This window comes from Stegostoma tigrinum, chromosome 3 (genome assembly GCF_030684315.1).
Source record: "Stegostoma tigrinum isolate sSteTig4 chromosome 3, sSteTig4.hap1, whole genome shotgun sequence".
NCBI classification, from domain to species: domain Eukaryota; kingdom Metazoa; phylum Chordata; class Chondrichthyes; order Orectolobiformes; family Stegostomatidae; genus Stegostoma; species Stegostoma tigrinum.
In genome coordinates, this window is record NC_081356.1 from 57,830,640 (window position 1) to 57,848,410 (window position 17,771).

Sequence of the window (17,771 nt, forward strand, 5' to 3'; positions counted from 1 at the left end):
TCAATAGTGGAAACTTATTTTTTAAAGCAATATGAATTGTTACGTTGATGACGTCTTCTGAAGACTGAATTCTAAATTATGAGCAGATATGAGCTGCGAATTACACTACTAAAAAAAATGTTAAGACTGTTATAAACTTATTCTACTTTGATTGCATACATCAAAGGGTGTGACTTCCATCCCATTAATCTGAGCTGAATTTAAACCCAAACCTGAGGTGAATGTGCAGGAATCTTACGACAATTGCGTAAGCATTATTTCAGGCATTAGAATCTATAGAATTCCAACAGCGCGGGAACAGGCTCCTTTGGCCCAACAAGTCCACACTGACCCTCTGAACAGTATCCCACACAGACCCACTGCACTACCCTATCCCTGCAACCCATGTTTCCCACGGCTAACACACCTATCCATCACATGTGAGAACACTATGGGCAATTTAGCATGGCCAATCCACCCAGCCTGCCCATCTTTGGGCTGTGGGAGGAAACCAGAGCACCATAGGGAAACCCATGCAGACATGGGGAGAACGTGCAAACTCCACACAAACAGTCGCCCAGGGATGGAATTGAACCCGGATCCTTAGTGCTGTTGAAGATGGAGTGCTAACCTGAGCCACCCAAATTCCCACAATATGTCTTTTCATGTTAAATTACACTATTAGTGGACAGAGCCCAGAGCATGGGGCTAAAATTCAACTGTTCCTAATATTTTTGACAGACTGGAAAAAATTATCCATAGTAAAAAGGCTCTGCTTATATTCATCCAACTTCTACAGATAGTTAACATTTATTCTATGGAACTTCTCCCTTATGTATGGGAAGTATCTTCTGAAAACTGTAGCGCAAATATCTATACCTTGAAAAATATTAAAATAAAGAGTTTGATATTCAAAGATGTTTTCTGTTTTATTTGGAATTCACATTAGTTTTTGATCTTTGAGGTCTTTCAGTCCACCTTAAATGCAATACTAGAAAGTAGCTGAGCCCAACCCTAAATAATAAATTTTAAAACCAAAAAGACTATGTTTGACTACAAATCTGCCTTATGTTAAATAGTCATAAATCAGATGACACGAGGTTATAGTCCAACAGGTTTATCTGAAATCACAAGCTTTTGGAACGTTGCATCTTCAATCAGGTGAAGTGAGAAGCACACAGGCTCAGAATTTATAGGCAGAGAGATCTAACGATCATACATATGGTGTGAGTGGAGACATGACAGGCTGAATAATAGATCTCTGCTGGTGATCAAGCCCGTCAGAAGGCTTGAATAAAGTGTGAGCAGCTGAATAACAAGCAAAGGGATGACCTAGAATCCGATTAAATGAGGCAGGAAGATAATTACAAAAATTAAAAATAAGGTGGTGCTGGGAACGAATCAAATGACTGGAACAACGTGATAAGTATAAGAGTCGCATGCCAAGGGTCTAAACAAAGTAATAAGCAATCGAAAACTGTACAAACTAAGGTAAAGCATTCATAACAATTTATCCTGGTGGTGGTGTCAAAACAGGGCAGTAAGAGAGATTTTACATATACAGAACAGTATGGTGGGGTCACACGTAGCGTGACATGAACCCAAGATCACAATTCAGACTACTTCGTGGGTATGGAACTTGGTTATTTGCTCAGTGATTCTGCATTGTTGTGTATCACAAAGGCCGCCTTAGAGGATGCTTACCCAAAGATCGGAGGCTGAATGTCCTTGACCGCTGAAATGTTCCCCCACTGGGAGGGAACATTCCTGTCTGGCAATTGTTGTGTGGTGTCCATTCATCTGTTGGCACAGCGTTTGCAAGGTCTCGCCAATATACCATGCCTCAGGGTACCTTTGCTGCAGCATATAAGATAGACAACACTGGCTGAGTCACAAGAGTATCCGCTGTGTATGTGGAGTGTGATGTTCCCATGTTTGATGGTAGTATCCATGTCAATGATCTAGCATGTCTTGCAGCATACCTGTGGCAGGGTTGTGTGGTGTTGTGGTCGATGTTGTCCTGAAGGCTGGGTAGTTTGCTGCGAACCATTGGCTGTTTAAGGTTTGGCGATTGTTTGAAGGTGAGAAGTGGGGGTGTAGGAATGATCTTGGCAAGATGCTTATCATCGTCGATTACATATTGAAGGCTGCAAAGAACAAGCCGTAGTTTCTCCACTCTGGGGAAGTATCGGATGATGAAGGGTACCCTGTTGGTCGTATTCTATGCCTGTCTTGAGGAGGTTGTTGCAGCTTTACGCTGTGGCATGTCAGAACTGGTGATTGATCTGTCAAGCATCATATACCATTCTTATGAAGGTCTCCTTCAAAATCTTTAGGTATTTGCTGTGTTCCTCCTCTTCTGCGCAGATTCTGTATATGTGCAGGGCTTATCCATAGGGGATGGCTTCTTTAACATGTTTAGGGTGGAAGCTACAGAAGTGCAGTATCATGAGGTTATCTGTATGCTTGCAGTAGAGCGATGTACCGAAGTATGTCGCCCTTGATGGAGATGCATTTGTCCAAGAATGAGACTAATTCTGAACAGTAATCTGTGCCAAGTCTGATGGTGGGATGCAACGTGTTGAAAGCGCTATACGGTCATTCGAGTAATTCTTCACCATGCATCCAAAAGAAAACATCTGGTGTCATCTGCAGAGACAATTTGTTGACACTCCACTCATATCATTTGTATGATCTTTTGATCTCTCTGCCCGTTGATTTCTCTGCTAATAAATGCTGTGTCTGTGTGCTTCTCTCTTACTTCACCTAACAAAGGGGCTACACTCAAAGCTTGTCATTTCAAATAAACTCTGTTGGACTGCAACCTGGTGTCATCCAATTTCTGACCTTGATCATCCCAGTCCAATCCCAGCAACTCCACATTATTATAAATAAGTAATGTAGGGATTAATTGGGAAAGTATGAACTGAGATTTCTCAGGCCTTGATAATGGTACACCCTGGTTCCCTGCACACCATTTGCTGGTGTGGAAATATCAACCTAGAGTGAGTGGCATGAAACTGCTGTGCCTTGCCGTGAGAGAAGTAAATCAAAAGACCAACTTAAACAAAACCATGAACCGTTTACTTCCACAATATTTGGAAATGTAAAGAGCAGAAAAATAGACTTTACAAAATATTCATAATTTTGCAGTTTGTTGATTTTCCTGTTAACCTTTACCAATTGAGTCTCTAACATAAATACTTTACTTATCTAAAATATTGTTCTCAACAAGAGAATGCAAGTGATTCTTTGCGATTCCAGCCTGAGCTCAGTTTGTCATAAAAATTGTATAAAATTAATTCTGTTCTATATTAAGGAGCTATAACAAAAGTTCATCAACTTCAGATGTTAGTTTTACCTTGAGGTCAAAATGGGCAATGCACTTGGAATGTAGGTAGTAAACGCCATTGAGAATCTGTTTGAGAAATTCAGTGGCCTCCTCTTCGGTCAAGGACTCTTTCTCAGCCAGAAAATCGAACAATTCTCCTCCTGACACGCTACAGTACATAGGAAAAAAATAACTTTGATAGGATAGTTTTCAACACAAACAATTTGCTCCATGTATCATATTCAGAGATAGTAGATGCTGGAGAATCTGAGATAACAAGGTGTAGAGCTGGATGAACACAGCAGGCCAAGCAGCAGAGGAGCAGGAAAGCTGATGTTTTGGGTGTGGACCCTTCTTCTGGACCATTTTTCTGAAGAAGGGTCCAGACCCAGAACGTCAGCTTTCCTGCTCGGCCTGCTGTGTTCATCCAGCTTTATACCTTGTTATCTGTATCAATTTCCAGGTTATGTAGGCTAAAGCCCTGATCCAAAAACATGCAATGACACTAACTGCCATTTGCTACGCATGATGCTGGAAGATTTGATTAAACTGACGGCAAATATCATAGAATTTACCTCATATAATTTGACCTTTCAACATTTGGCTTTTCATTTTCTAATGAAATATTTAAATTGCTCAAACTAATTTTTAAAATCCCAACTGAGCAAAATTCTGAACATCCTGCAGTTACCTTCTGACAATTAGTTTTATTTGCAGTGCACAACTGTAGGGCTCTGGTTTCAAATCAGAAATTTGCAGATTTTAAGGTGGTTTGAATCACCTCCAAATCGCTGGTTCTGGCAGTGAACTTAGTTAGGAATGTGAAAAGAAAGCGGCAGTAGATCGGTGTTTCAGGGCAAAAGAATCTCTGCATTTATTAAGGACAAAAGGTAGGTCTGATGCAAGAAATAAAGGCAAATGTGATAAACAGTGAAATGAACACCAGCAATTATACACAGAATAGTAATTAAAGGCACCAATAAATTAAACACAGGTTAACCACTACAAGAAACTAAACAGCAGTTTTTAAATCATAGAACACTTGCAGACCTTTTACTCTTGAAGCTCCTGTACTGTCACCACCCAACTTCCACTCCCTGCTAGCTAAATTGGAAACTTTTAGTGTCTTTAAAGTCTAAGCTCATCACTGGGGTAAAATGTGATTTTGAAGTACTGCTCCTGCTTGTCGTACCCGGTGCCTTGACCAAGACTTCAGACAGTGTAGTCCTTTGGTTTGAGTTGAATCCACTGATGCAATAGGTTGCTCAGTGGATTTAGTGGGTGGGTACTTGTTTTTCCTTACTTTCTGGTGGTGTTGCGGGCTGGTTTTCACCTCAGGGTGTATCTGAGACTTTGTAGTGTCGGTCTGGTTGGTGTTTTTCAGAGGTTGTCAGTTCTTAGGTTTACTAGTCGTGTTCAGTTGCTGTTGGCTCCCCTGGTGCAGAACAGGCCTGTGTCAGAAGGTTTGAGAATTGTTGTTGGGATCCCTCTTCCAGTGACAGCTCTTGGAAATAGCCACTAGAATTAGCTGTTGGAATTCTTCTGGGGATTGCTGTTTGGAAAGCCTTCTGGAAACAGCTGCTGGGCAGATAGCTCTCTGCGAGATAGCTGTTTGGATCCCTCTTCTGAAGATCACTGTTGGGACTCTCGGGGAGATAGCTCTTTGAGATGAGATCGGGGCCTGCAATTAGATTGAGGTTCTCTTAACCTCGCACCAAATCTGCACATGCCAATGTGTTACTGGTGAGTCAATTGGCTTCCGAGTAGTTAACGAGTACGTGTAAATGTATTTTGACCGAGGCTGAATGCCTGATATCTCTCTGAATGAATGAATGCCTGATATCTGTATAAAAATTCGAAAAAATGTCTGGTTGGGTAGGCAGGGTGTAAAAGTGAGTTTCAGTCTAAAGGGTTAAGTCTGGTTGATTGTTTTCAGACCGAAGGTGTACACTGGATTTTCAGGCTGAACCGAAGATCTCTAACCCTAACCCTCACCCTAACGTATGGTCCCAAACTTAACTCATTCTGGCTCTGTGTGTACTTGTTGCAGCCTGATTTCAGGCTTTTGTCCAGTATTTTAGATAATAGAAAAGTCCAGCATTGTAGAATATGGGGATTTTTACTCAATCCTACATATTTGTTTCATTCAAGAAACTTGCATAATGCAAAAATAAGCTTGGCCAATGAGCAAAAGCTAAACTCCTATTGCTGTATTTAAAGGATGACCCATTTCTATAATATTATTCAGAGTACCAATCAGCAGCAGAGCCCAAACTGGTAGGGGAGTCCGAGCAAAACTATAATTACTTTCCGGTTGTGCAAAATAGAAAATGCTCTGTCCAGGGAAAAAAATAGCATTGTAATTCCAGATAACAAAGTGTGGAGCTGGATGAACACAGCTGGCCAAGCAGCATCTCAGGAGTACAAAAGCTGATGTTTCGGGCCTAGACACTTCGTTTCTGATGAAGAGTCTAGGCCCGAAACGTCAGCTTTTGTGCTCCTGAGATGCTGCTTGGCCTGCTGTGTTCATCCAGCTCCACACTTTGTTATCTCGGATTCTCCAGCATCTGCAGTTCCCATTATCTCTGATCACAGCATTGGAATTCCATACAATTTTATCCTGGGGCTCCCAAATACAAAGCTCTGAATCATTTAGAATAAGGTGTTTGTAGCAGCTTAATATTAAAGGATAATGCACTGCTTAATGACAAGTAGTGGGTAAAAATAATTGATCATTGACTAAACTAAGAGTACTCGGTCATGGTTTAAAAATAATTACGCTCTGAAGTGTAACTGGACTGCGTTGATCATAAGTTAACTAAGACTTGGGGAAGAGAATTCTAGAGTATGACATGCAGCTTTTGTGTTGCTTTCTCAAAACAATAGATGAATTGGAAAGTGTTTACCAAAAAGGGAAATTCTAGGTTAAGGAGCCTAAACATAAGAGCAGAGATTACAAGGTGTAGAGCTGGATGAACACAGCTGGCCAAGCAGCATCAGAGGAGCAGGAAAGCTGACGTTTTGGGTCTGGATCCTTCTTCAGAAAAAAGGGTCCAGAAGAAGCGCTCAGACCCAAAAGGTCAGCTTTCCTGCTCCTCTGATGCTGCTCGGCCTGCTGTGTTCATCCAGCTCTACACCTTGTTATCTCAGATTCTCCAGCACTGGCAGTTCCCACTATCTCTAAACGTAAGAGGAAATGCCCAAGTACTTTCACATAGAAGGGCCAAGGAAACAAAGGTACAATTGATGCCCTGTAAAGAAACAGTATTGGCAACTGTTCATGTGGAATTGAAGATCACAGGCATAATAACTATACTGTTTGAGATTTTTTGGACCAAGCTAAAGGAACTAAGTATTTTCTAAAATTGGGAAAAATGCAGTGCTGAATAAAGTCTAAGGGGATAAATCATAAACGGTCTCCAGACTTAATTTGTTTGATTGATTGATTACATATTGTTTCCCCACTCAATTTTCTAGCCAATTTACTTCTACACTTACTTCTAAGGTAAGAACAAGACATCAGCAGTCTGGTCATGTAAATTTCTGTTTACCTATTCATGCTGGGAATTAACATACAAACTCCATGAGAGTTAAACATGTTTCAAAAATTAATCACGTACCATATTTATAAGGAATAACTGCTGTAGTGAGTTTAGTGTTTTGAAGTAGATTGCGTAAATTACATAATGCACTTTACCTAGATTTTGCTCTTTTTTCCTTCTTGCCTGTTTATTGTTATTTACATAAATTATCTGCTTTTCTTCAATGATACATGCAATTGTTTCTATGCTCAGGTGAGTAACAGTCTCATTGAAACACTGATCAATATGGTTGAACATTTATATCTCCTCTTGACCCTTTGCACAATTCTGAATGACAAGACCATGTCAACAGCTCAAAAAATGAAATGGCTTCTAAACCTGTAATGTGCTCTTCTGGGTTCACTCACTCAGAATCAGAGATATACAGCACAGAAACAGATACTTCAGTCCAACTTGTCCATTCTGAGCAGATAGCCTAAATTAATCTAGTCCGATTTGCCAGGATTTGGCCCTTATAAACCTTTTCTATTCATATACCCATCCAGATGCCTTTTAAACGTTGTAATTGCATCAGGCCCCACCAGGTCCTCTGACAGGTCATTCCAGACAAGCACCACCTTCTGTGTGTAAAAGTTGCCCCTAAGGTCCCTTGTAATTCAGTCATCTGCAATCTGAATTGCAGAATTGCTACAGCGCAGAAGACCATTGGCCCAGTCAGTCTGTGCTGGTTCTCCAAATGAGCATCTCACTTGGCATCATACTCCTGTCTTCTCCCCATAACAGGACACATTTTTCATTTTCAACTAGTCATTTAATTCCTTTCGGAATGCTCAAATGAACCTGCCTAGACTCTCAGGCTGACCTGAGAGTACTTTGGCCTTAAACATCACTTTGGCTGTACGCTATAGATTGATAGAGAAATGAAGACTTCACAGTACTGAATAAAAACAGTAGAATGGCAGAGTACATCTATATGACACTAAATGCCTTAGTCAGAGAAATCTGCAGCACGGAAACAGACCCTGTGGTCCAACTCATCCATGCCGACCAGATATCCTAAGTTAATCTAGCCCCATTTGCCAGCACTTGGCCCATATTCTCCAAACTCTTCCTATGCATGTACTGATCCAGATGTCTTATAAACGTTGTAATTGTACCAGCCTCAACCACTTTCTGTGGCAGCTTATTCCGTACACACACCACCCTATGCATGAAAATGTTGTCCTTCAGGTCCTTTTTATATCTTTCCCCTCTTAAAACCTACATCCTCTAGTTTTGGACTCACCTATACTAGGAAAAAGACCTTGGCTAATCATCCTAGATAACAAAGTATGAAACTGGATGAACACAGCAGGCCAAGCAGCATCTCAGGAGCACAAAAACTGACATTTCGGGCCTAGACCCTTCAGAGAGGCTGTTCAGCCTATCTTTGCCCCTCATGATTTTCTAAACCTTACCCTCCAGCCTCCAATGCTTCAGGGGAAATAGTCCCAGCCTATACAGCTTCTCCGCATGGCCCAAACCCTCCAACACCAGCAACATCCTCAAAAAGCTTTTCTGAACCCTTTCAAGTTTCACAACATCTCTCCTATAGCAGGGAATACAGAACTGAAGGCAGTATTCCAAAAGTGGCCTAACCAATGTCCTGTACAGCCACAACATGACCTCCTAACTTCTGTACCTAATGCACTGACCATTAAAGGCAAGCGTACCAAACACCCTTTTCACTGTCTTGTCAGCTGTGACTCTACTTTCAAAGAACTATGAACCTGTAACCCCAGGGCTCTTTGTTTATCAACACTCCTCAGGACCTGACCATTAAGTGTATGAGTCCTGCCCTGAGTTGTCCTACCAAAAATGCAGCACTTCACATTTTTCTAAATTAAACACCATCTGCCAATTCTCAGCCCATTTAATCAAGATTCCTTTGTACTCCGAGGTAACCTTCTTCAATGTCCACTATTCCACCAATCTTGCTGTCATCGGCAAACTTACTAACCATATCTCCTATGTTCACATGAAAATCATTTATTATATAAAATGACAAAATGCAGTGGACCCAGCAGCATTCCCACTGCTGGTTACTGTACTCCAGTCCAGAAGGCAATCCTCCACTCTCTACCTATAACATTCAAACCAATTTTGCATCCAAATGGCTCGGTCTTAAAAAGAAATTAAAATGTCAAGAAAGATTCTACCTTAATTGCGAGTAAACAGAAAAATCAAGTTCCTTCTAAAGGAAACCAATTTTATTTCAGTTGTTTCCATTTCCATTTACTGATTCAACAAAAGAAAAGGAAATTGTTTCTGGTGGTTGCTCACAATACAGACATGTACTATTGAATGTTATTGATTACTTTTGTGGTTTGAAGTTAATTTTGTTTACAGTGGTTTCTGAAGAAGATTCTAATCATCTTACATTGAAAGGATAAATGCACTGAGAATAATGTTTATAGGCTGCTTACAAGCGGACTAAAGCCAAATGGAAACTGAACTTTCATTTGAAGTATCACAACTAACCTACTTAAATGTACAAAGGAACACGTCAAACAGAATGTGACCAATGCTTCAAATTTACTGCTTCTTGTTCCCATGAGGTAAAGGAACAGGCTCCATCAATACACACCTGCACATGCTTACATCATTTAGCTCAGATGAATTACGATCCACAGCGCATGGTAAATGCACAAACCCACACAAGTGAAAAAATTATTATTCAGCACACTTTCACACTAAAGGCCAGACAACTTAAAGCTGCGAAGATGTACTTACAGTTCAAGAATAAGGATCACATCACTTTTGTTCTCATAAACATCGTGTAGAGTTATGATGTTTGGATGCTGAATCTCCTTTAAGATGTTGACTTCTCTCTCGATATCTTCACGGCTTACTCCTCGACGGCTGGACTTAGAGCGGCGTTTTTTAATAAACTTCGCTGCATATCCCATTCCAGAACATTTCTCTGTGCATTTTTTCACTATTGCAAATTGTCCACTGGAAATAAAAGTTAGAAGAATTATAACACAAAGGTAAATAAAATGCAAAGAACTACAAACACAGTGAAGCAAATACATTTGCCAGTGAAAGAAATGAAAGGCACTGTGTAATGCTGCACAAGCAAGATTTTAAATTGGTTCTGGGAGATGCTCTGCTCTTCCCTGTCTTCTGTAGATCAGAACAAAAAAAAGAGAACAATTATTTATTTAATATTCCTGGCTGAGTAGGTGAAACCTACATTTACTGCCGTAAACCAGGAACTACAACTACAGCAAATAAAACTAGAGTATACTTGAGAATGTAGGAGTACCTTTAATCCTGTACAATAGGTATGAAACGCCTTTTCTTAAATCTCATTTCCATACATTCTCTTTATACAGCTAGAATAACTAAGGGGCAAGGTTCAAATGAACAACGTATTCTAAGTCTTCCCTGATCTTATTACCTCTGCCTTTCAGGTCCTGCCACTCATGTTAACACAAACGGATTTTGTAAAGACCAGTAGTTTATTTTAAAACAAGTGTTCTGTGCTGTACTGTTCTATGTTCTATGTCTATGTTCTAAGTCATTTGCTCGAATTATATCACAGGCACTCAATAAACATTTCTGGGAGATGAGCGCTCTCATTCACAGTGCTAGGTTGCTATTTCACTCGGACGAGACAATGCGTGTGCCATGCAGTAAGGGCTAAACAATCAAATCAATATTTTGTGGTGATTGCAGGTTTCAATTGGGATAGACATTAAAAAACAAAAAAAAGCTTCAGAGGTGATGGAAATCAAACAAAAACCCATCAGCCAATACCTGTAAAAATGAGCGACAGCACAGTTCACTCACAAAATGTCAATCTGAGAACCGGGAGATATTACGGAAACTCAGATTTAAAAAAAAATGGATAAAACAATGGTGAATAGGAAAGCTGGAAGTATAGTACAGAAGATAGCAAAGAAAACAGAATGACTTGTAACGTGCTTAGACAAAGAAAGAAGGTGGTTAAAGTTTTAAGTGACAGCTGCAGGTTAACAATAGAGGGAATTGTGATTAAGAATAAAAGATATAAGACAAACTTTGTAAATAGCGCAAAAAGGTCAGGGGGCAGAAATATGATAAACTGCTTGGAAACAAAGGATGTGCTTGACAGAAAAAGATCAAGCCCAACCAGTTCTCCTCCTACCACGCTGTCAATCATAGGGTCATAGAGATGTATAGCATGGAAAGAGAACCTTTGATCAAACTCACCAAGGCCAACCAGATGTCTGAGATAAATCTACTTCATTTGCCAGCATTTGGCCATATCCCTCTAAACCTTTCCTATTCATATACCAACCAGATACCTTGTAAATGTTGTAATTGTACCAGTCTCCGCCACTTCCTCCTGCAGCTCATTCCACACATGCACCACATTGTGCATGGAAAAGTTTCCTCGTAGGTCCCTTTTAAATCTTTCCCCTCACACCTTAAACCTATGCCCTCTGGTTTTAGAATCCCCCACTCCTGAAAATTCCCTTGCCTATTTTCCCTATCCATGCCCCTTGTGATTTTATAAACGTCTATAAATGTCATCCCTCAGCCTCCAATGTTCCAGGGAAAATAGCCCCAGCCTATTCAACTTGCACCGCCTCCCCCCCACCCCCCCCCCCCCCACCCCCACCCCCACATAGCTCAAACCCTGGCAACATCCTCGTAAATTTTTTCTGAACACATTCAAGTTTCACAACATCCTTCCTGTAGCAGGGAGACCAGAAATACATACCGTATTCTAAAATGGCCAAACCAATGTCCTGTATAGCAGCAACATGACCTACCAACTCCTACACTCAATGCACAGGCCAATAAAGGAAAGCATACCAAATACCATCTTCACTATCCTATCTCCCTGCAACTTCACTTTCACTTTCAAGGAACTATGAACCTGCACTCCGAGGTCACTTTGTTTCGCAACACTCCCCGGGATCTTACCATTAAGTGTATAAGTCCTGCCTTGATTTGCTTTCCCAAAATGCAGGACCTCACATTTTACCTAAGTTAAACTCTATGTGCCACTCCTCAACCTGTTGACCCATCTGATCAATATGCCGCCCCACACACCTTATTTGCTGTCCACAAAACCTCCAATTTTGGTATCATCTGCAAATGGACTAATGATACCTCCTACGTTCACATCCAAATCATTTATATAAATGATGAAAAGCAGTGGTCCCAGCACAGATCTTTGTAGCACACCGCTGGTCATAAGCCTCCAGTTGGAAGAGCAACCCTCCACCACTACTACCCTCTATGTTCTATCTTCGAGCCAGTTCTGTATCCAAATGGCTACTTCTCCCTGTATTCCATGTGATTTAACCTTGTCAACCAGTCTACAATGAGAAGCCTTGTGAAACACCTTACTGAAGACTATACAGATCACGTCCACCACTCTGCCCTCATCAATCCTCTTTGTTAATACTTCAAATACACTCAATCAAGTTAGATCAGACACAATTTCCCAAACACCAAGCCACGTTGACTATCCCTAATCAGTCCTTGCCTTTCCAAATACATGTAAATTCTCAGGATTCTCTCCAACAACAAGCCCATCACTGATGTCAAGCTCATTGGTCTATAATTCCCTGGCATTTCCTTATCACCTTTCTTAAGCAGTGGCACCACAATAGCCAAAATCAGTCTTCCGGCACCTCACCTGTGGCTATCAATGATACAAATATCTCAGCAAGAGGCCCAGCAATCACTTCCCTAGCTTCCCACACAGTTTGAGAGATCAGGTCCCAGGGGTTTATCCACCTTTATGCATTTTAAGCCATCCAGCATGACCTCCTCTGCAATATGGAGATTTTTCAACATGTTGCTATCTATTGCCCTACGTTCTCTATCGTCCGTATCCTTCTCCACAGTAAACACTGATACTCATTTATTATCTCCCCTTTAGAATCAGAGAATCCCTACAGTGTGGAAACAGGCTCTTTCGGCCCAACAAGTCCACACCGACAGTTGGAGCATCCCACCCAGACCCAACCTCTTATAACCCACCTACTACAGGCAATTTATTAGCATGGTCAATCCATCTAACCTGCACATCTTTGGACTGTGGGAGGAAACCAGAGTACCCAGAGGATACGCAGGCAGACACCGGGAGAATGTGCAAACTTCACACAGTCACCTGAAGCTGGAATTGAACCTGGTTCCTTGGTGCTCTAAGGCAGCAGTGCTAACCACTGAGTCACTGTGCCACCCCCATCTCCTGTGGTTTCATACATAGGCAGCGTTGGTGATCTTTAAAGGGCCCTGTTCTCTCCCTTGTTACCTTCTTGACATTAGTGTATTTATAAAATCCCTTTGGATTCTCCTTAACCCTAATTGCTAAGGCTATTTCACGTCCCCTTCTTGCCCTCCTGATTTCTCTTAAGTATACTCCCACTGCCTTTAAACTCTAAGGATTCACTTGATCTCTGCTGTCTAAATCTGACATATGCTTCCTTCTTTTCCTTAACCAAAGCCTCAATTTCTCTGGTCATCTAAGCTAATACAAGAATATTACAGGCCAAGCAGCATCAGAGGAGCAGGAAAGCTTGACGTTTTGGGCCAGGACCCTTCTTCAGGGTCCCGACCCAAAACGTCAAGCTTTCCTGCTCCTCTGATGTTGCTTGGCCTGCTGTGCTCATCCAGCTTCACACTGTTATCTCAGATTCTCCAGCACCGGCAGTTTCTACTATCTCTGTAACAAGAATATTGCAGCTGCTCTGCAACTACACGTGCAGCAAGTGAATTTCCATTGCAACAAATGTGGCCACAATGATTACTGGAAGAAACTTAACACGCACCTGAGTAATCAATACTAACTAGTTCTACTGTTGCCCTAGGGAGTCTGTTTCACTGAAATCTTGCTCTTGTGGATTAGTTTTGAAATTATACCACCTCATTCCATGCAGAGCCAGCATTTCCAAATTCTATTCCTCGCAACAAAGGTGGAATAACTTATCATGATGCATGGTAGGAAGAAAATAACAAGTCAACACTGAAGGTCCAGCTCAAGCTCCAACACAGCATCCTCACCCCAGTCACTTATCTTCTCGTTCTTCCTACTTTCAGAATGCTGCAATACATCTCACATTATCAAAACATCCATGAATTTGTTTGCAAAATGAAAGCCCATACAAGATTTGAGAGCAGTATGAATACAAGGCATAGCAAGCAGTAATAAATGGGCAAGAACATGAAAATCCTGGAGATTCCGATTCTCCCACCATTAATAACAAAGTTAAATGACATGTTTATCAACTGGTTGTTGAATCTGTTTGTTTATTCTATGATGAGTCATACATAGAATTATACTTTTATCCCCATTGTGACATGGAAGACAAGGCTGGAGCATAGAAAGACACCAGGTCAAGCAGGAAGTGCTGCTTCTGGACAGGACTTGGACCGATTTCCTTGGCATGGTGTTTATGACTGCAGTTGGGGAGGATTTCAACTCGAATCGTAGACAGATGGGAACCTCAGGGGTGGCACGGTGGCTCAGTGGTTAGCACTGCAGCCTCACAGCGCCAGGGACCCAGGTTCGATTCCAGCCTCGGGCGACTGTCTGTGTGGAGTTTGCACATTCTCCCCCTGCCTGTGTGGGTTTCCTCCAGGTGCTCCGGTTTCCTTCCACAGTCCATAGATGTGCGGGCTAGGTGGATCGGCCATGCTAAATTGCCCGTAGTGTTCAGGGGTGTGTGGGTTATAGGGGAATGAGTCTGGGTAGGATGTTTCAAGGGGCGATGTGGACTTGGTGGGCCGAAGGGCCTGTTTCCACACTGTAGGGAATCTAATCTAATCAGCAGGAAGACAGAGAAGAGGAAAAACAAGAATAGAAATAAAACAAAAAAAAGGTACGAAGCAAAAGTGAAGACAGAAAAAAATCAGAAAAAGCTGCCAAAAAAGACCCATCAAATCCCGGTAATGATCTCCTATAACCTCTTCTATCACGTAGAAGATACAGAAGTTTGAATGCACACATCAGCGGGTTCAGAAACAGTTTCTTCAGAGCTATTATCGGCCTGATGAACAGATCCTCCAGTCTCCAATAAAGATCTTGCTAATGTTGATTTTGCCTTCTGCAATATAACCTATATGCCCTGTGCATTATAACCTGTATGCCTCTAAGTGTTTCACAATCTTTGATCTGTACATCCACATTCACTACGATCTGCCTCTATTGCTTGTAAACAAAGCTTTTCACTGTACTCCAGTACAAATGATAATAAATCAAATCAAAGGCAAAAACCTCAAAGTGAGGAAACTAGCACCACCTGTGGTAAGAAATCAGAGCTCAATCAACAGACTCAAAACGTTAACTCTGCTTTCTTTCCACAGATGTTGCCAGACCTGTTGAGTTTCTGCAGTGATTGCTGTTTGTTTCAGATCTCCAGCACCCACAATCTTTGTTTTAGGATTAAACAGCAAATTGGGCCGTGGTGCATTGTAAAGCTATGATGACTTACAAGGTTTGAAAAAAAGTTTCAAAGCTTTGTCTTTTAATATGCAGAGCATCTGTAATTCGATAGATGAATTAGCAATGCAAATACTTACAAAATAATTATGATATAGTAGCGATTAGAGAGGTGTGATTACAGTGTTACCAAGGATGCTAAACCGGACATCTAGGGATATTCATTATTTAGGAAGGATGACAAAAAAGGGGAAAGAGGTTCAGTGGCATTGTTGGTAAAGGAGTAAATCAACATTATACTGCAGAAGGATACCAGCTCAGAAAATCACGATGTGGAATATGAATGCGTGCGGATAAACATCAATGTTCAGAAAATGCTGTTGGGATTCGATGGACCCCAAACATTAGTAGGGATCTAAGGGAATGAATTAAAACAAGAAATCAGAGATGCATGCAGTAAGGACATAACTGTAACCATGGTGACATTAATTTACACATAGGTTGGACAAACCAATTTAGCAATAGTATTGTGGAGAAGGATTTCCTGAAGTGTGTACATGAATTGTTTTACATTGAGGAACCAACCAGAGTACTGAGCAACTAGAAAGGATTAATTAACAAACGTGTTTTATGGGTTCCCTTGGAGAATGGCAACCATTACATGATGGAATTCTTCATTAAGATGAACAGTAGACAAACGCAAATGCAAAATCTAAATAGAGGAATGACGACAGTCTGGGGCACAACTGGCAAGAATGGATTGTGGAACCTTAATTAGGGACTGTATTTGATCCAGACAGAAGACATGTAAAATTGTCAGGGAAAGCAGGAAGCCTGAGGATTGGGAGCAATTAAGCAAAAGAATTAAAAGGTCAAAATGAGGAAAACGCAGTTTGAGAGTAAAAGTGCAGGGAAGATAGAAACTGACTGTAAAAATTGCTATAAATAGGTGAAGAGAAAAAAAGATAAGAAAGATCCCTTAAAGCTAGAAGGTGTAGTTAGATTTTCAAAAGGATTTCGATAAGATTTCCAAAAGGCTTTCGATAAGATTTCCATTAAGGGTTAGTGGACAATATTAAGGCACATGGGATAGTAAGTCTTATGTAGGGTATGAATTAAAAATTGGTTAACAAACAGGAAACAGAGAGTAGGAACAAATGGGTCTTTTTTCAGGTGATAGGTGGTGACTAGTGGGGTAGCAAAAAGATCAGTATTTGGGTCCAGTCATCTCACTAAATACATCAATGAATAGTAGGCTTAAAGAGATGAATAGCCTACTCCTGCTCCTAGGCTTTATGTAACACGAGAGGGGTTTTCTTAACCAAATTTAAAGGACAGACGTCAATAGAATATTTGGCTCTTTGCAAGACCCAAGGCTAAATTACTGGAATCCGATAGACTGAGTTACAAACGTAGAAAACAGGTAGAGCAGGCCATTCTACATGATCGTGGTTGTTTATACAAATCTCAGTAACCCATCCCCACCCTCTTTGTATACCCCTTGACCACTTTAGCCTCAACAGTCACATCCAGCTCTCTCGAGTTATATCTAATGAACTAGCCCCAACAGCTTCTTCTGGGACAAAATTCACAGGCTCACAATGCTTTCAGTGAAGAAATGCTTCCTCATCTCAGTCCTGAATGGCTTAAGCCTTATTCTTAGATGGTGACTGAATACTGATTGAGTCTATCAATGCCATCTGAGTGCTGTGTGACAAGTGTTAGAGTCTTGTCATACACTTACTACTCAAAACTAAACAATTTCACTAGCTTTAAAGTGCTTTCAAGCATGCAGTGGTCATGAAAAGCACCATGCAAATGCAAGTTTCTTTGTGGTAACAGCCATGGATGTTGGGGATACAGCTTTGATAACTGACAAATTTCAGCAAGGGTCTCCACAGAGAAGCACAACATTCCTAGCAAAATATTGTGCAGTGTGGCAACGGCATTGCCCACTTGGACTATCATTTTCTGGGGTTTCTGCACCATAACAACAGTTTAAGGTCTAGGTTTAGTAATTTTTAGAAAGTTTTTATTCTTACTATACATCTGAATTAAGATGAAATTAACCCATTTTAATGCTTGTATAATGGTGTAGGTATAAGTAACTCATCATTTGGCTGGTCAGTTTACAAACAACGTTGGGTAATCTCCAGTCAATCGAAGACTTGCGTCTAACTTTCTATCTGGGGGATAAAATATGTTATTTTTCAAAGAAAAGCCCAAGCCTCATAATAAAAATAGTGCACTTTATTGGAAGTGGTCATTTGAAATCTTTATACTTGCAAGAATGGTATTTGACCCAGGAGATACCTGTTGTTTATCAACAGAGGAAGGAATGAAATCAGGAATTAATAATAGAAAGTAATTTAAATGTACGTGTGAATTTGAATCTGCCTTCCAAACTTGAAACCTGTAAATTTAAGCAAAGACTCTCTGATGATGCCAGTCTCAGTCGGAATTAATCAGAAACAAACGAGCAGAAACACAGAAT

At 40.8% G+C, this 17,771-nt stretch overlaps 1 protein-coding gene across 6 annotated transcripts in view; it reads right to left on the reverse strand.

Annotated features, from left to right (window-relative positions):
* dapk1 (death-associated protein kinase 1) overlaps positions 1-17,771 on the reverse strand; it is a 224,049-nt gene that overhangs the window by 96,253 nt on the left and 110,025 nt on the right. For 5 of the 6 annotated variants that reach the window (XM_048527053.2, XM_048527056.2, XM_048527052.2 and 2 more), the window contains 2 exons: positions 9,625-9,846; positions 3,341-3,479 (listed from right to left, as the gene is read on the reverse strand). In XM_048527053.2, the coding sequence (XP_048383010.1) occupies positions 3,341-3,479; positions 9,625-9,846 (361 nt within the window). Of the gene's footprint in view, positions 1-3,340; positions 3,480-9,624; positions 9,847-17,771 lie in introns of those variants that run through there. The other variant, XM_048527058.1, reaches the window with a different exon arrangement.